The sequence below is a fragment of the Rhamphochromis longiceps genome, linkage group LG13, assembly GCF_057381845.1.
Source record: "Rhamphochromis longiceps isolate RC_006_pf linkage group LG13, R_longiceps_female_GT1.1, whole genome shotgun sequence".
Taxonomy (NCBI): domain Eukaryota; kingdom Metazoa; phylum Chordata; class Actinopteri; order Cichliformes; family Cichlidae; genus Rhamphochromis; species Rhamphochromis longiceps.
Genome location: NC_140569.1, coordinates 8,088,835 through 8,108,927, shown reverse-complemented (window position 1 = coordinate 8,108,927; position 20,093 = coordinate 8,088,835). Strand labels below are relative to the sequence as shown.

The 20,093-nt window shown below is 42.2% G+C and overlaps 1 protein-coding gene across 5 annotated transcripts in view; it reads right to left on the bottom strand.

Moving 5' to 3' along the window:
* Nucleotides 1–20,093, bottom strand: part of ehbp1 (EH domain binding protein 1) — a 171,230-nt gene that overhangs the window by 81,220 nt on the left and 69,917 nt on the right. For all 5 annotated transcript variants that reach the window (XM_085427306.1, XM_085427307.1, XM_085427308.1 and 2 more), the window contains 2 exons: nucleotides 19,033–19,279; nucleotides 356–534 (listed from right to left, as the gene is read on the bottom strand). In XM_085427306.1, coding sequence (XP_085283432.1) covers nucleotides 356–534; nucleotides 19,033–19,279 — 426 coding nt within the window. The remainder of the gene's footprint in view (nucleotides 1–355; nucleotides 535–19,032; nucleotides 19,280–20,093) is intronic.

Below are 20,093 nucleotides of genomic sequence, written 5' to 3'. Positions count from 1 at the left end.
AGTAGATGCTAAAGGAGGATACGAGCTAAAAGAAATTATATATTTCTATCTTATAGGTCTGATGCTTGACTGATGATTTAGACCTCAGTGGGAAACCTATGTCTATGCAGAAGTCAATTTTTAACTGAAAATACATATGACAAATGGGCTTTAATGTCGTCTTTTCTACATTGGGGATTTTTTTTCCCCAAAAGGGGGAAAGAGTAGTCTGGGAGTAACGTTGCACCCCTACAAGTTATGAAAAAAGATTAGGTATAACATTAGGTATAACTAGAACATTTGACCTAACTTGAGTTAGTTATTAAGTTCAGAATGAGTGTGAATTTAATGTGATCTGTGCGTTTGTGGTTCATACATCAAATCGGGTCTGAAATGGTGCAGCAGAGCGCAGAAGGCCAGCCCGTTCCTCCAGGACGTGGTGAAGTTGGTGATCTTCACCCCACGGTAGTTCTTCGTGACCTCGCGGCACCAGGCCAGCAGGGACTGGCTGGCATTGGGTTTTCCTCCCAGAATGGGGCTTGGGACTGGGCTGGGCTGCAGGCAGGAGGCGGTGGCAGGGTTAAAGGGGTAATGATGGGGGAGAAAGAAGAAAGAGGGAGACTCCTTAAATGTCATGTTTTTAAAATAAATTTAAAAAAAAACATGAGGGGATTGGTGCAACATTCAGATATACATGATTTAATTACAGCTGTCATTTGGGATCACTATATTTAAAGCACAAATGTACTTTACCCTTGTACTTTGTCAATTAATTTCCAGAGTATATATTTATGCAGCTCTCCTTCCCTTCACTCCAAAACAACCCCCTTTTCCTTATTTATTACTGATTAAAAATGTTTCACTTAAAAACTACTACCCATCCAATTAGCACGACACCGGGACAGAATGACAGAGCTTGCACACGAATGAACGTGCACACACACAGACTCGTGCCGTAATGAAGGGTCATTCAGAATGCAGTGTATGACCGTGAATAATGTAAACATCTTATTAATTAGCTCCGCCTTTGAAGTCTTATCTGGGTTGAAAAAGCTTAGGAGCCTTTCCTGTCCTAGACTCCAAATCCCACAAATCCTCAGTGGTGTGGAGACAGTGGTCTTTGCCTGACGCCCGTGCTATTCTGATTATTCAGCTGGCTGTTCACTAATCTGGTTATGGAGGGACTGATAAGGGATAATTCTCTCAGATCATTTTGGAGAGGAACGGCAAAAATGTCATAGAGATTTGATTAAATACATTAGAGGCCAATGATCAAAAAGAATGAAATGTGTTCCAAATGCAAGCGTATATCAGTCTTTTGTGCAAAAAAAAAAAAAAAAAAAAAAAAAAATGCAGTTAACATATGACAAATAACACAGACATCATGAATTATATTATGCAATATGTTTGAGAAAGTTTACAACATAGTCTGTTTTATCTGCACACATTTTTTTAACATTACTCACTTAAATGAGAGCTGTGACATCCAAACATTACCAGGTGATGTTTAAACTTCACTTTTACTCAAGCCTCGGCAGAGGCCAGTGAAGGAAAGAAGTTAGTTGCACATGAGGTGATGTACCTCAGTAACTAGTTAACCCAGTTTTAAGACCCACAGTTGAGAGCTGCAGCTCAAGACAGTTCTCACTGTGTGAACCTCACTCCCCTAACAAGGCTTGTGGTGGCCAACCAACCCCCTCTCTTGGCTGCTTTCGGCTACTGCATTATGAAGAAATAAAGTCGAGGGATGGGAGCCAAGACTGAGGAGATTTGAATTTTGAGATAGAATTTCCAGCGTGCTGACTAATTCCTCATCAGAACATTTGTCAATTTTAGATGGTTTTGTGTTATTTTTACATTATAAACTGAAAAAAAGGCTTGATAATGCCGTCAGGCCTTGCCCTATCTGTTCACAAATGTTTTAATATTAAATATATTTAGTTTACAAGGTCAAAAGTGAAAAAAATAAGCCATTTAGCCTATAAGCACAAGGAAGTCTGTTACTCATCCATTGTTGCATTTTAAACTATGACCATGTGCCTGGAGTCTACCAAGAAGCCACAAGCTCCAAAGCAGATGAAAGAGACTGGAGGCCATCTCTAATAGCAGCTCCTAACCTTTGTACCTGTGTGTGTGTGTGTGTGTGTGTGTGTGTGTGTGTGTGTGTGTGTGTGTGTGTGTGTGTGTGTGTGTGTGTGTGTGTGTGAGAGAGTCAATCAGGGCCCGATGGCAGTCTTGGTACAGGGAGACTGTAGCGAGAGCCTGAGGAGCAGGCTCTTGACATTTCCGGCTCATCTTTAAAAAGAGGGCCTTAACCTTTACCCACAGCTCCGTCAGACACGTTTTAGGAGATCTTGACAAAACCTCAGTGCTTCTCAAACAAATGGAAAGGGGGGAAAAAGGAAGCAAAAAAACAAGATAAGAAGTCATAAAATCATGCGGCAAAAAGATAAGGATTATCTTATTTTTAAAATTACAGCATGTGGATAGTGGTTATTTTGTTTTGTTTGTTTCTAACCGTGAGCACTGATCATTCCAAAGACTCAAACTCCAGTCGTGTTCTTCCTTTGCCGCCATTTGTGTGTGCCATTACAATGTGTGTGTGTGTTTTTAGAGTTTCAGTGTGGAGTGGTCTTCCTCCAGGCCTTCCCCTTCTGCTTTTTCAAGTGACGGTTGAAAGTAGCTGTCTAATTTGAGCGCTCTAATTACCTGGGATTAGAGACCAGGTGCTATTAAAGCAATTAGACACACAGCACACTCCAGTGCCGCAGACCCTGTACCCTAGCCGGCAGAAAACACACACACACACACACACACACACACACACACACACACACACACACACACACACACACACCTGTGTAACACAGCCAGTGGAAATAAATATTAAGTTTAAGGGAAAGTGTCTTTAAGGCTCATTCACCTTGCCACAAATACACACAAATAATCACTTATACATACTTCTGACTTCAATTAAAAGTATTTGGAGGTGCGTTACTGGAAATTGGCAAGCCATTTTAAAAGCACAGATTAACCAAATGTTTTCTTCATTTCCGACAAACCCCTTGCAGCGACCCTACAGTCATCACAACCTAAAGCGGGTGTAGTTTTCCTCAGACTGTTTCATTACCACCTTTTCCGATAAAGGTTTTACAAATGCATCGCACCACTCGAGCTTTCATATCCATCAAATATTGAACAAATACCATATCGTCCGTTACAGGACTGGCTGCATTTCCTTAAGACACAAACACAGGAGTGCAATTTTCATGAGGAGCAGAAATGCACCCTGACTTATCAAACAGTTTGCTGTCTTGCCTAAAGGAGCGAGTGCATGTGTGTGTGTTTGTCTTTTATCAGTCTGTGTGAATGTCACTGTGTGTGTGCGTTTGTGTGTGTGTGTGTTACACTGACACAGTCATGTAGCTAGCTCGGCTCGAGGGTAGGATTAGCGGAGAGCATTGCCTTGGCCCACAAACATTCCATATTAAAAAATGAAAAGGCAACCTTCATTACTATCAGTGGCACATAACCTCCCCTCTTCCTCCTCCTCTGCTACTATTATACACAGCCATAACAGCCTGGGCAGAAAATACAAGCCACTGACAAGAGATTCCATTATTTCCTGATGCCTCAGTGTCAACAACATACATCTGACGGGGCAAAGAAAGCAAAAAAAATGGAGGAAGGGAAAAGGATGTTAGAGAGAAAGGAGGGGGGTTAAGCTCACTACAATGCCTGAATGAAAGATAGGAGGAAACCTGGGAATGGAAGCATCCAGCTTCCTGTTGGTACTGGAGTCAGGAGGAGGATTTTGGGTTTCACAGATGTGATTTTGGGAGGGTGATGTGAGATCTGAAATAACGGTGATGCTGCTCAACAATGACAGAGATAATTAATAAGCTCTCACAGGATAATGTGGAGCTACAGAACAATTCTAGAGTGAGGTTGTTGTCTTTACCAGTGTTGGGACTAACGCGTTATTAAGTAACGCGTTACAGTAACTACGTTATTATTGTGGTAACGAGCACGGTAACTAGTTATTATGCCAAAATCAGGAACGCGTTAGTCGTTACTGGGATTTAGATAGGGTCGTTACTCGTTACTTCGTGTGGTGGCTATCGCGGAGCTTCCACAGATTCAGTAACATTAGCAAGTGGTGGAGGCCAGCAGGTGGATGAAGGAAAAGGGACGCAGAAGGAGCAGAGACCCGAGGCGGCCGCCGGTCCGAGTGTGAACTGAACTTCAGGTAAGAAGTTATGACCTGCAGTCTCTCTGGGTCAGATATGAACCAAGTTTAGGTGGAGTTTATTTTCGTTATGCTGACTTTTTCCGTACTGCGTGCTAGCTAGCATGACGGAGTTTCTATACAGCTGGGTGGTGCTATGTTACTGATGTTGAACTTTATTTTGTTCATAAGTTATTAGAGTTGCCAACCGTCCTGTCTGGTATTCAGAGAAAATATTACGCGTTTCTTATTGAGGTGAAAAGGAACAGTTTGTCCCGTAATTCAGCTACAATGGAAAAGGCACAAAGCTGGAGTTACTCTGTCTTTGCTGCACAGCTGCCTCTTCTTCTCTCATTCTCCCCCCTCTCTCTCCCGTTTCTACTTCAATCATGAAAACTGATCAGTGATCAGCTGATCGGCTTTTTTCTCTTGTTTGTTTATCGCTCACTTTGCGCCGAAAGAAGAAACCAGCGGATGTCGCGCTAAACAACAGCAGCACGTTTAAGCTTGATCAGCTGTTGTTAGAATGTATTTAATATTAATTTCTAGTATCAGCTGATGTTTGCTGGAGCCACAGCTGCAAAAAAGCTGCTGGTCATGATGTCGGTTTGGATATGTGGTGAGAGGGAAACGTGAAGATGAAACCAGGAGATGTCCTTACTGAATCATCAGAGCTGAACAGGTGATGGAGAAACAGGTTTACCTTTTAGGTGACATGAATGAGTTGAAGTTATGAACTGTTTCTGAGAGACAAATAACACCAGGATCCTTTTCTAAGCAGCTGACAGCTGGTAACTGTGCAGGGGCGGGTCTAGCAAAGTGTTGCCAGGGGGGCATGTAGGGCATTAACAGGGAGAGGGGGGCACAAAGAAATACTTTTCTTTCTTATTCTTATTTAAAATGTCTCGCTTTTAAAAAATAATTATCTGAGTCTTACAACAAACGATTGATAGATTGATGCATATATACCATCAGAACAGTGTACATCACTGTCACAACAGTGTTTATTTTCATTCAAAGGCTTTATGATTTTTCCTATAATGGCGGGCCGGTCTCTAGTCAAAATGCCGGAGCTGATTTTTTGTCCCAGTCCAGCCCTGTATGCAGCTCATCTGCAGTCTGGTGTTACCTACATCTTCTTATTCAGAAGGCAGAATTTCTGAGTTCTGAGTACAATCGAAAGCACCACGACTGCAGTTTTTGTGTTGGATGTAAAAGGCGCACATGACGCTGTGACGTAGGCTAGAATCATGGCAGCAGTCAATGACGGTCCAGGCGTGGGATTTCTCTCGTGGAAATGTGCACATTATCGTTTCCTTTCTATTGGTAGGTGGCACAGTGCACTGTGGCAAGTAAGCAAGCTAGAAGACTGCAAAGTTATGGAAGAAACACCTTAACAAGAGAATTCTGAGTAAAACCAAAGTTACTTTCCCTAGTAACTAGTTACTTTGAAAGTAACGAGTAACTTGAAGTAACTGAGTTACTTTTGAGAGAAGTAACTAGTAATGTAACTAAGTTACTATTTTAAAGTAACTTACCCAACACTGGTCTTTACTGTAGATGTGGACCATGAGCAACTATTTAATTTACTCTAGATAGGCAAGACAATATTACAAATGCTTTCGATCAAGTGGGAAGCACGGGTAAAGCCACTTTATTAAATAAATAAAGACACAAATTCTCCACTTTATTCAAAAGTAAAGAAAATGTTCAACTGAGCTACTCGAGATAAGCTGAAACCATAAGTTGAAAAGACTCATCTTACCCTACCTCCTTAAAAGGTTTCCAGGAAACATTAATGAAATTAATTTCTTATTTACAAAACAGATGGACAGTCTGAAAATAAAATATATTTCAGTTTTTACACACTGATCAAATCTACCATTTATAATGGAAATGCAAAAAAGAAGTTTTGTAAAAGAACAGCAACAATTTACATCTGTAAGACTCAAAAACAGTCTTTAGCTGTAGAAATACGTTACATTTGGAGCGTGATCGTCAGCACACACTGTGGCGGTTTGTAGTGAAACTATTGGGATAAAAGTCAGCAGCTCCAAGGCGGAGGTTCTCTGCCAGAAAAAGGTGGATTGTTTCCTCTTGGTTGGGGGAAAGTGGCTGTCCCAAGTGAGGGAATTCAACTTACTTATTTAATGACTGTAAGACGACCTGTGAAGTGGTCAATGGTAACTTCCAGTCTCAACTGGATAGTCATGGTGAAAGGGGAGAAGACATCTAGAACACCCTAAATAGTTTGATGCCACTGGGACTAAACTTCAGATAATCATAGGTGGATGGGTGGATGGTAAGATTTTGATTCCAGTCATTAGTTTAGTTAATAAAGCAACTTTTAATTGCTTATTGTAGACAAGTCTTATACCTTTTGCCCCACTAACAGTGTGGAGAATTGCAGAGTCAAGGGTAAAAATCTGAAAGAAAGTCTACTAAACTGTACCCAAACAAAGATCAACAAATGTAAACAAAGTCACGTGGCATTAAACATGGGGGCTAAAGCACACAGAGGCCACCAAACTAGCCTTTCTGAGTCATAAAAAAAAAAGACACAAGTCAAACATTTTAAAGTGGCAGCTTTGTCTCTCACTCTGGGGCATGACGCTTCAATGGAAACTTAACTGGGCTCAACCCAATGACATAAACCCACGACTCTGTGGAGAGAAAAGAGCTTCCATGTCTTTCCAATCTCACTTTCGAGGCTTCAAAGCAGTGTCAGAGTGTCAGATTTGAGGAGGTGTTGAATCTCATACTCTTTAAAACTTGTAATCCGCTCAAGGAGCCTAAGGCAAAAAAAGAAAAAAAAGGAAAGGAAAGTCCATGCACACACATATACACGCAGTGCAAAGTACACACAAGACACACATACTGTACATGCATGCAAACAGCAGGGACATACACACTTACTGTATGGATAACAACATCTTAGATATGGTAGCCTAACACACTCCTCTTATCCAAGATACACATACTTGGGGAAAAAATTAATACCTGCTCATATTTAAGAGGATAGGGTTGGTGCACTTAAGTGGCCTGTCCATCCTGCTACAGAAAAACCTCATCTGATTGGCTCGTCTCCAAATAACCACATGCTCAATTATTTAATTGCACCTTCAATCAAAACAAGCAATTTGTTTAATCTGAGCTTTCCAAGTCCAACGTCTTCACATTAGGAAAAACACGGAGCGGAAAAGAGAGAGAGAGAGAGAACGATCACCTCGCGTCATCTTACCCATGAAATTATGCTTCGGATTTCAAACGCTGCCTGCGTGAGAGCGGAGGGGAGGGAGCAAAGTCCAATCAAAAGTTCAATTATGTAAATGGAGATGTGAAGTGGATGGGGCAATAAGGAGATTGGGGAGAAGGAGGGGTTTGTGGGGGATGGGGGGCAAAAGGGTGGAACAGGAGAGGAGAGTGAATGTAGCGTAAAAAATAATACACATTAACATACAAAGGAAATGTATGTCTCATTACCTTTGTAATCGACTGGGGTGGGGGCCTCCTTCCAAAGAGAGGTATGAGTACGAGAGCTCAGACGCTGTTTAGTTAAGTTGGGCTTTATTTTACGAACAGGTGGAAACAGAAGGGCAGCCCATCTATGACACACTGAAATTGCTTCAGTAAGTTTTCATAGCTATTTAACAAATCTTTGCACTGTGGCTTTGTGTACTGTCACCAAGTAAAGAAATATGTAAATAAACTCATCATGATGGCGATGGGGGGGAGGTTGCTGGTGATTCACGCTTTCCATCACTTGCAGGCCAAGACAGAGGGCCTTTCGGCAGTTGGCTACAGAGATGTAAAATGCAAAAATCTGGAAAAGCGGTTTCCTTTTCCAGGACCGTATCGCTTCCAAGGCCTATTTTGCTCCACAGGCATAACCACGCAAAGCTGTCTTTAAAAAAAAAAGCATACAGGAGAGGACAAGCCTTTGAAATTGAAATAAAACCATTCACTGGGGAAAAATAAAAAAAAAAGGAAAATAAAATGGAGGGAGGGACAGTGCCAGCTTGCAGTGTGCCCACCCGCCCGCTTACTCGCCTAACATGTAACACAGGGGCATAATGCGGTGTAAGCGCTGGCTTTAGCTTGTCATGGAAACGGCAGTAGCATTACCCACACTCACGCCTCTGCAAATTAGCTTTGGCTGTGGGGAAAAGGCATGCAGGGTGGGTAGGTTTGAGATCGAGTACGTGCGGTGAGGATGCTGTCTGCAGTGGGGACAAACCAAGACAACATCACTGATGGTAAAAATGTCCTACACTCCATTTCTTTGAGTCCTTCTCCATCTGCTTCCTCTCATAAGTTACACTGATCTAACAGAGGATACTTCAGACTCCTCCTGAGCCATTCCAGTGAGCCATTTCCTTCTCCTCAATCACCATTTCATAAAATTACACTGTCACTAGCTCAAACTGAAACCTCACAGTTGCCACTTCAAACACCGCTCAAAATCAGTGTATATGGTTGCCCTGTATATGGGTACGTATGGCCAAGACATGCCTTTGCCAGGAAATAAACTTACATTTTAAAATCCAGATTTGCACAAATTCAAAGTCCGCCCACATCTAATGTTCTAATTGCCTCCTAATCTCCCTCAGATAAATAAGGTTTGTGAGAAAGAGGAGAAAATGGGAGGCTGCTTTTATAAATCTATAGTGCATTAGTCTGTTTTAACTGCCATTTCAACTGTGCACTTGGTTGAGCAGTGAAGGAGACAAACTTAAGAGACTGCAAGTCTATGAGGACCTGTGAAAAACACAGGTGAAGCAGCTCTGGAAGGCAGGAAGTCACAGAACAGCGTTATAGCAAAGACTACCTACAACTACTTTCCTGCTGTTACCCTCTTGGAGTTGATCAAATTAGAAAAAATAGGCAAAGGTAAGTTTGCACATAGATTTTGATTGAATTTTTTTTAATGCAGTTTGGCATTATTGGCGTGTCCTTGTGGCTCTGCTGCACTTCAATATTCAAACCATTCGATAAATCTGTTCAGTGTTTGTCTGTTTATTTGTAACTGGGTTTTTTAATCCTGCCACCTGACCCCATCACATTCAGCTGACACACACACACACACACACACACACACACACACACACACACACACACACACACACACACACACACACACACACACTTTTTTATAAATCAGAAGACATTTTCTGAGTCACGGGCCCTCAAAGTACCTTCACCTTCTAACTTCTTACAAACAAAAGACACATTTTCAGAGCTAAAAAACCCGTCTGAGATCAAAATTAGATTTTAAATCTAAAGTCCATTTTTTTCCAGCAGGATTTCTTCATGACCAACATTAAAACTGCACCTTAACATCCATCTAAATCTTATGCTCTTCCTCCACCTTCTCAGATAAGTAACAAGGTTTGGGAGAAAGAACAGAGAGAGGAAAAGAAGGTGGATGTTGTTTTTATAAATCTATACCGTATTAATCTCCTTTAACTGACATCTTCAACAAACAAATTAGTGGTGCAATGGATTCAGAGATGAGCTGGGCTGATAAAACCACCATTTATCAATTAATCTAAGCCAGGGCAGGGAAAACTCATTAAGGAGGCCACTTTAGGAATTATGTTCTGCAGGTAAAGAGGCAGTTTTTGTGTGTGTGTGTGTGTGTGTGTGTGTGTGTGTGTGTGTGTGTGTGTGTGTGTGTATACATACATACATACACATGAGGAGTGTGCGTGTTTTTTTCTTTTATTTTTTGGGGGGGGGGGGGTGTTAACACAGCGGTTGCTTAACCCCGACACTACAGACTGCCATTGTCCAGCGCAGCGTGGGCTCCAGAGTGATGAGAGGGGTGATAGCAGAGCCAATTAAAATGAACATAATTACAAAGTTACCCCTTTGACTCCTGATCAGAATACACATGCATCAACACAGAGAGAAAAGGAGGATGGGTGTGGTGGAGGAGGACTGACAGGAGCATCCGGAAAGAGAAAAAGTTTGGAGAAAGAATAGAACATTTAAGTGACTAAAAGGCAATAATACATCTGGGTGGTGCTTGAACACCTGACTTTAATCTCTATAGGCCCCTGATGGCTCCACCTTCAGCAATTTCTCATTTTTAGCATTTAATAGTTTATATGTTGAAATGCTAATTATTAGATCGCAGCTTAACATGACACTGTTCAGTAGACATGGAGATTCTGAGCAGCTTTATTCTTCTGAATGTCAGTAATCAATCCCACAATCGACCAATTAATGGACAGACATTTATGCAGCAACTAATTTGAAGAGTAAGCAGTCATTCCTTTTGGCCTCTCTGACTTTGTTTTTTTAAACATGAAATACGGACTATAACTGTTACAGTCATAATTTATAGTGTCAAGTAAATAGTTTATCAAGAATTGGGAAAACCATTAAATAAACAAACAAACCCTATTTTGCTAGGATAGGGTTAGAGTGAGGTTCATGGCTGGGCTGATCACAGATGATGATTGAGACCATAAAGGAGTTCAAATCTCTGTATATGAGGAACATTTCAGCCATAACTAACTGCAACTTTCTACTAACTCTCATAACATGGGGGGTCTTTACACAAAAAGACCGAACGAACATTTCAAAGGGTCCAAACTGTACCTGCAGGACTGGATTTATGCATCAACTCCTGCTTAGGTCAAAGGAGGTCTGTGAAAGCTCAAATACAAACTGAGAAGGATGCCACCAGGTGATGTGAGAGTTGAGCACTGGAAATGCCACTTAGTATTTCCTATAGCACATAAAAGCACACACCTGCATACTATAATAGGCCGAAAGAGGGGGGCTGGAGGGCTTTAGGAAGAGGCAATTAAAGCCTTATCATTTCTACACTCACTCTCTTTTCCTCAAACACAGACACAAGAGTGCACGTGTGTGCATGTACACACACTTGAACACACCCGCACAATTTGAAAGAGAAATCACTGACTAATTCATAAGATACTTCCAAGGTCTTTTTTAAATTAAGGAGAACGGTTGGTTTAATTCAATTAAAATGTAGGAAGGGCCACTTAAAGATGACGGGAAGAAGGTTCAGCTTCACTAAGTGAGTGCGGTTTTCAGGAATGTGCGGGGGGTCTCAGACCCTCTGGAGGTCCAAGGAGTTTTCAAGTGCATGGACTTCTATCTCCTCAGATGAAGTCCCCTTAAACCTCACCCCAAAACCCAGGATCCTTCAAGGTTTAGGCCCACACACACCTGGAGCACCAGGGCAGATTAAGACCAGATTAAGATAAAGTTACCCCTTCTTCGGCTGCTATGTCATTCAAACCCCTGGCCTCTACGGCCACTGGATAGAAGGACACACAAGACAAAAAGGTTTGGTTCCTACACGTGCACACATACGCACACACATGCACACGCACACACATGCACACACACACGCACACACAAAGGACTTTCTGGTCATCCTCATAAGCCCTATTAGTCTGCCATAGAGCCTCTCATAGCAGACATCAATCATGGAGGGATTAGTCAATTCCTTCTCTAAATGAGTGGCGAGGGAAACTTCCCTTCAACTCAAAAGCAGGTCTCCTTCTTTCAGAGATTACACAGCGATTTGTTTTCATTTTGTTCCATCTTCATCGTTTTCTGTTTGACTTGCTTTTCATTTCTCTCTCTCTTGCTCTGCGTCTCCCTCGTTCTCTCCTGCTTGCAGCTTGTGAGGTAATCCTTGGCAGATAAAACTAAGGAGGACTTACCAAAGGCAGATTACAAGCGGCGCTTTGCGGAAGGCCCTTTTACACCAGTCGGCGCGGGTATTGAAGAGAGTGAGCTCTTCGCAGTGCTTAACTTGTGAACTCGACATGCACCCAACAGAGGAAGAGGTGGAAAAATGATAGCCGCATTACAGTAACTGGATCAAAATATATCCCTCACAACACACACAAGACAGCACGTTAATACACACAACAAACACACACACTTGTCACTTCATGGCTACCAGTGAGTAAAACTGAAATGGGAAGGGTGTGTAATATTAATATTTTTGTTTGTCTACTTGAAATGATTAAACGTGTAAATGCCTGGTGCCCTGTGAGACTTCAGGATTAAAACTGTGCCTCAAACATGGCTCGAACTGTTCACCACCACTGGATCTCATTTAATTGATGCAAACATACAGTGGGGCAAAAAAGTATTTAGTCAGCCACCGATTGTGCAAGTTCCCCCACTTAAAATGATGACAGAGGTCAGTAATTTGCACCAGAGGTACACTTCAACTGTGAGAGACAGAATGTGAAAAAAAAATCCATGAATCCACATGGTAGGATTTGTAAAGAATTTATTCGTAAATTAGGGTGGAAAATAAGTATTTGGTCACCTCAAACAAGGAAAATCTCTGGCTCTCACAGACGTGTAACGTCCTCTGTAAGAAGCTTTTCTGTCCCCCACTCGTTACCTGTATGAATGGCACCTGTTTGAACTCATCATCTGTATAAAAGACACCTGTCCACAGCCTCAAACAGTCAGACTCCAAACGCCGCCATGGCCAAGACCAAAGAGCTTTCGAAGGACACCAGGAAAAGTATTGTAGACCTGCACCAGACTGGGAAGAGTGAATCTACAATAGGCAAGCAGCTTGGTGTGAAAAAATCAACTGTGGGAGCAATCATCAGAAAATGGAAGACATACAAGACCACTGATAATCTCCCTCGATCTGGGGCTCCACGCAAGATCTCATCCCGTGGGGTCAAAATGATCATGAGAACGGTGAGCAAAGATCCCAGAACCACACGGGGGGACCTGGTGAATGACCTGCAGAGAGCTGGGACCAAAGTAACAAAGGTCACCATCAGTAACACACTACAACGGCAGGGAATCAAATCCCGCAGTGCCAGACGTGTTCCGCTGCTGAAGCCAGTGCATGTCCAGGCCCGTCTGAAGTTTGCCAGAGAGCACATGGATGATACAGCAGAGGATTGGGAGAATGTCATGTGGTCAGATGAAACCAAAGTAGAACTTTTTGGTATAAACTCAACTCGTCGTGTTTGGAGGAAGACGAATACTGAGTTGCATCCCAAGAACACCATACCTACTGTGAAGCATGGGGGTGGAAACATCATGCTATGGGGCTGTTTTTCTGCCAAGGGGACAGGATGACTGATCCGTGTTAAGGACAGAATGAATGGGGCCATGTATCGTGAGATTTTGAGCCAAAACCTCCTTCCATCGGTGAGAACTTTGAAGATGAAACGAGGCTGGGTCTTCCAACATGACAATGATCCAAAACACACCGCCCGGGCAACAAAGGAGTGGCTCCGTAAGAAGCATTTGAAAGTCCTGGAGTGGCCTAGCCAGTCTCCAGACCTCAACCCCATAGAAAATCTGTGGCGGGAGTTGAAAGTCCGTGTTGCTCGGCGACAGCCCCAAAACATCACTGCTCTCGAGAAGATCTGCATGGAAGAATGGGCCAAAATACCAGCTACTGTGTGTGCAAACCTGGTAAAGACCTATAGTAAACGTTTGACCTCTGTTATTGCCAACAAAGGTTATGTTACAAAGTATTGAGTTGTATTTTTGTTATTGAACAAATACTTATTTTCCACCCTGATTTACGAATAAATTCTTTACAAATCCTACCATGTGGATTCATGGATTTTTTTTTCACATTCTGTCTCTCACAGTTGAAGTGTACCTCTGGTGCAAATTACTGACCTCTGTCATCATTTTAAGTGGGGGAACTTGCACAATCGGTGGCTGACTAAATACTTTTTTGCCCCACTGTATTTAGTGATGATTTAAACAAACAGCCAAAAGTATACGTATTAAATATTTCCTTAAACTTCTGAGACTGCAGACCGTACAGAGGTTGGTATCGTCTTCTACCTTTCCACTAACTTGATGACAGCGATGCCCTGCATCTTGAAGCAACAACAGGAAGCCCGATGATTGGACCTACACCGACTGAGAGAAGAAACTGGGTCTCCTTTCTCCCACAAGATCCAATGACAGACCACTCAGAGACGGCAAAAAAAAGTTTGGGGAGGGGTCCACGCTGAGAAAAGGTAGACACTGAAAGGTAATTATTTAGCCTTACTCCTCTCGAGGATTATTCTCCTAATATTACACAGCTTATGGAAAGGCCAGCGTGGCCAAAGGGAGCCACTGAGGCTTCAATGCTTTGGTCTCAGAGACGGACCGCAATGCCCATTTCCTTGCTCATAGCGATGCCAAGTTCTGAAATTTAAGAAACACAAAACACTCTCCTGATCTTTTACTTTTAACCCAGTGGTTCTCAAACTGTGGGGCATAGAGCCACTTCAGGTGGAGTGTGGACAACTCTTACCACAAGAGTTTACTGACACCATCTTGCAGAGCTTTACATGTCAGAAAAATGAACCTAGATGGAAGTGTGCTTTAAATGAACAACAGTCAACAAGGCATTTAGTTTAGCATTTAAGCTCCAACTATAACGAAGGAGGCTTTTAAATCTACAGTAGCTGCTTAAAAACATCGTACCCAGTCCACTTTCTTTATGTCCTCCATCTGAGTTTCTTTGTGTAAAGGTCTGCAAAACTTATCAGAGAAGATGAATTAACTTTGGACTGGATGTAATGATAACAAGACGAGAGACCTTGCAACGGGCAAAGATCAGAAGACAAGAGATGACTGTCCTTGTCTCTTGGGCTCCCCTCTGTCCTCCAAAAACATCCCTCAGTCGTCACAGTAACCTCAGAAACACTCCACAGCACGGATGTGGTCCTCTCCTGCCGCGAACCTCGGTGAAAGCTAATTAAGAAATATCGCAGCCTTCTGCGAACTCAATTAAATAATGTTAATTTATTCTAATTTCAATTTGGAGGTAGTCTGAACAGGAGGAGGGGCTGTGAAAACATGTGGGAGAGGAAGGAGAGCTCTGGCCTCTTCCTTCCCCCCAGCACAGGAGCTCTCACAACCTGCAAAACTCTATTTAATTTGATCCCTTCGACTAACGTGGGTAATCACTGAAGCCCTTCAAATGAAGGGGAGAAAGAAAACATTCCTCTAGTGTCTAATGTGAGTGTGCTTGTAACAAAAATTAATAAAGGGAAAAGTGGTAAAGATTTCATGTAAGATTATGCTTGAAATATTACTCGACATACAAAGAAATAGGTGATATTCACACAGTATACAGTTAAGGAACAGCCTAAAAAAAGCTTTTGAAAAGCAAACGCACACCAGTTCCAGGATGTAATGTATTGACAGATAAACCACAAAGTTGAAAATTCCTTACTGTTTCCAAGATTCTTTGGCAAATATTAAGATAACACAGAACTTTTTCTTTCAAACTTCTGCCCACGCGCATAATCCAACCTCCAACTTTTCTTTATATGAAAATAAGGCAAATAAGTCACGAAGCGGAAACTTGATGAAAATCCAAAGATCAGAGCATCTAAGTGTAGAGCGCTCTGACTACAGAATAGAGATGGAGATGAAACAAAAGGAGGAGCAGAGGATCACTGAGTTACAGCGAGGGAAAAGAGATGGACTGAATCAGACCAGACAGAGCTCACAGCCCGCCCAACAGGAACTCCCTCTGTTCATTTAAATTAATCCCACAGATGTTTTCATCCTTCCAGCTCCTTCACAGATGCTACACTTTAAACTTGACGCACTTCAGGATCTCTAGACGGGACAATGGAATCACATATTGGTATGGGAGCTGTGAAGCATCTAAAGCCCCTTTCAGACATGCTCTCCTTTCCATTATTTTCACGATATCTTAATGCGTCGGCTTCATGTGTCAAAGAACAAGCCCGGTCACTTCTCTGTCAAACTCGCAACAGCCATCTAAGCATTCGGACCTAATGACAAGTGCATATAAACTTTCAACATGGTAAAAACCGGACTCATGTGCAGTCATATGTACAACTTTACAACTGTGTATACATGACATGTTGGTCTTTCTGTCTGGACATCATAAGACATTCTGGATGAAGTTTCAGTTACGACACAGTATACACGATAAAATGATCTGCGGTCATTTAAGACGCCCATGGTTTTGGCCACAATCAAGCTATTATAATGTAGTCTGAATCTGGCATCAATAACAACGGTGCAGAGACAAACACTGAGAAGTGTAGCTACATTTCAAGTACTTTCTTTCTACAAGCCTTATTCACCGATTCCTAGAAGCACCTTTTAAGCTAAAATTCACACATTAACACTTTGATAGGAGCATTAAGGTTTCAGTATCTTGCCCAGCAATACTTCAGCATGCAGACTAGAGGAGCCTGGCGTCAAACCATTGACCTTCTCATTGACAGATGTCCCACTGTATCTCCTGAGCCACCGCTGCCAAGGTATGACCTACCTTCACATTTCCTCAAACACAAACATCACCCGAAGTAAGGCACCTTTAATTGATCATTGAGGCAAAGGCCTCCTTTTTCAATTATGTTTAAAAATACATACTCAAAGTCCTAATATATTGTTCAGAAAGGTGCTATCTGCATATCCTCTTCAGTATATAGCAGGGTTTTGTTGGGACCTACTGTCCACCAGTCATCATGAGCAACAAAACAAAAGCTTCTGAAACCTCTGTAGATGCTGCATTTACATCTGAATCTACATAAGAACTTGAGTTAGTGCCAGCCCATGTGTTTCACTGGCAAAAATCCAGAGCACCGAGCTCATATTATTCTTAACGTAAATCCAATCAATATGTGTAATACCTGTGTATAGAATAAGTGGGCGCACACCATATGTCATGTAGATGTCCTGATTTTCCACAGGCTGGCACTGAAGTGGCTGGTTTTAATGCAATGACAAGGAGGATGAGATTGCATCCAAGAAAACGTTTAATCCTAAATCTGTTGGAGTGAATGCAAACATCTTTCTCCATGACTGTAGTTGCCTTGTATTTTCTTGTTAGAACTCTTGCTTGGTTTTTACAGGTTTATGAAATATCTTCACCGAAGCATTGCTCGAGGCGCTGACCCTTAAACTCGTTTTCTATTTGTTGAGTGACCAGCCATTTAAAGCTTGTTCCTCTGCTGCAGCGAATAAATGTGTTAAATGTAATGGTGAAACGAGACAAGCTAATCTCTTTCGGTTACCAAAGACAAGATTTCATTTAAAAAGAAGAAAAAAGAAAAACTCATACTAACCCTTCAGGGCAGGTTTGTAAATGTAGAACTGAATATGGTGGCTTTCTGGATATCAATTTCTATTCACATTGTGAGATTAAACTGAATTCTGTGTGTGTGTTTATCTCAGCCCTACATACAATTTGCCCACATTGGTAAAATAAATATGAATGAAGAGTAGACGCCTTATATGGGAGAGGCGGAGGTTAGCTGTGTTTTGAGGGAAGGTTATAACTGCCCGAGTACATATTCACAGAACTGAGCCTTGGGCACACTGGAAACTATAAGAAAAGATACATGCATACATTTACACTCTGTGCACGTTCCTAGCGTTATGATGTGTTGGTTTTGTCGTGGCCTCTCATAGTGAGGATGTCTCCTCTTAATCCTCCCTGACTTCATACATTCAAAGGTCATCTCACAGCCCATGTGTAGGCTGTGGTGTGTACCATGGTGCTGGGTGTGAATAAGAGGGAAAAAAAACCCTATTCACACTAGCTGTATATGCCAACAAACCCTGTAGGCCTATCCTTGTTTACTGTGAACATCCCATCTCTCTCGCGCTCTCTCTCCACAATTCCCTGGAAATGTTCCCTCTCTTTTCTGCCGTCTTATAACCCTTCACTATCCTCAGCATATTCTTCATTTCACCCCTCCTCTTCAGTCACAATTCATTCTCTAAACCCCACCTTGCCCCCTCCACACCAAGCTCCAGAGGCAGGGGCATCTCTTGGCGAAGTGTGGCCCACCACAGGCCACTGGCTTTGGGTAATTAAAGTGGTTTAGGCCCCCTCACCCATGGTCACAGGCAACTGCAGCTGGGTGATAAAGGCACTGTGCCATAATTACATGGACGGCCAGCATCACCGCCCAGCTACACTAAAACAGTCAGCTAGCCAGCTGCATGGGGAGGAGGGACCTGTGTGTGTCTATGTGTGTGTATGACTAACTGTACTGTGTTTGCGTGTATGTGTGTGCATGGGCACAGGGGGTCAACACCCCCTTGTGATCGCTCTGCTGTAGTTAAGCCCCCTGTGTTTAAGCCCTACACAGGCTCATTGAGCCCCTACACACACACACACACTCACAATTTTAACCCCCACTCATCCCCACACCCCCAGCCAATCATTCCCCACCAGTGGTCTGACTCCTGCCGTGAGTGTGTGTGACCATCAGCCATTTAATTAGACCCAGCCATGATTTACCTAATTTAAATAAATAAATAAACATATGAAAACACCCCAATAAACAAATACCTATATTCAAATGAGGAGCTGGGGAGTTTCATGAGCATAAAGAATGGTGCAGGAGATGAGACTGTGCAGGCGGAAAAAAAGCTAATGTAAGGACCACTGGATGTGGACACACTACTGCGAACACACACATACACACACAACACACTCAAAATGCTTCAACTCACTCACTTATAATAAAACATACTGCACGGACGAGCTAGAGTGAATGACAGGAAGTAGACATGAGCTGAGATCTGTTGAATTTTGGGGTTCAAGCTCAGAGATTTGAATTAAATGTAATTAAATGAACTTAAGAGTCTGCGAGGCCGACAAGTAGTTGATGAGATCAAAGTTAAAATCAAAATCTTAAAATTGCTTTATTCTAAAAGGTATATTTCTCACAATAGAAAGTAATGATACGCTGCAGACACAGCCACAGTGCATTTCTTTCTGTATTTTTCACATGCATCACATGGGGATAAATCAAGTTTTTTACATTTCAGCAAGGACTGCGTACCTTGGGGGAAGAGGAGGCCAGCTCTCTCCCTATCATTGCTGCCACTGGGCTGGGCCCGACGGGCTGGGCTCTCTCCCCATCAGGGCCAGATGTGGGTTTGTGGGGTGGTAAACTGGGGCCAAGCCCAGGGCTAGTGCCCGGGGGTGGGGGAGCTCTCCTCTTCTGGCTGCTGGCCACATCAGGTGAGGGGCCACCAGCATCCTGCTGCACAGGGCTCGATGTCCTTGGCTCGTAGAATGGGTTGGATCTGGGAAAAAAAGGGAAAAGAGAGATTGGTGTAATTTATCCATCGAATTTGTAAAAAGAATGAGCTGTAAAACAGTATTTCACTAGGCTGGAGCTTATTCAGAACAGCAGAGCTACACTGTTTTTGATGATCCTACAGAAATGATTTAAAATATTCATACTTATATATATAAAGTCTTAAATATTACAGTTATATCCCGACTCGCACTTTAAGATCCTCCTGATCTTAAAAATAAATTTAAAAAGCTAAACCAACAGACACAATATTCTTCAACGAGCAGAACTGGGGATACTGGAGGGTGGAGGATAGCGCTGCTGGAGATTTTTTCCTGTTAAAAGGGGATTTCTTCCTCCCCACTGTTGCTTACATGGCATACTGTGATCTTGGGATTTTTTTCTCTATTATTGCAAGATCTTTACCTTGCAAAATAAAGTGCCTTGGGGTCGTTGTTGTGTTGTTGTGAATTGGCACTATATAAATAAATCTGAATTGAATTGGAAAAAAAGCACTGATAATGGCCACACTAACTGTTCAGCCACATTTAGAGCAGCTATAAAATCTTCCTATTCTCATTTTTAAATACAAGTTTATAATATTTTCTTTTTTGTTTTCTTGTCCATTTTTGAATTTTAATGTGTTAGTGACTTTATTGTTTTTTCTCGTGTTTTTAATGTGCTCTTCTCCCTATGAAGTCCTTTAAACCTTTACATGTGATTCAGGGCTATACAATAAAACTAAATTTCCTGACTTACAGCAGCAACACAAGCATAAAAGGCTCCAAAATGCCAATAAAGTTAACATAAACCATCTCAAA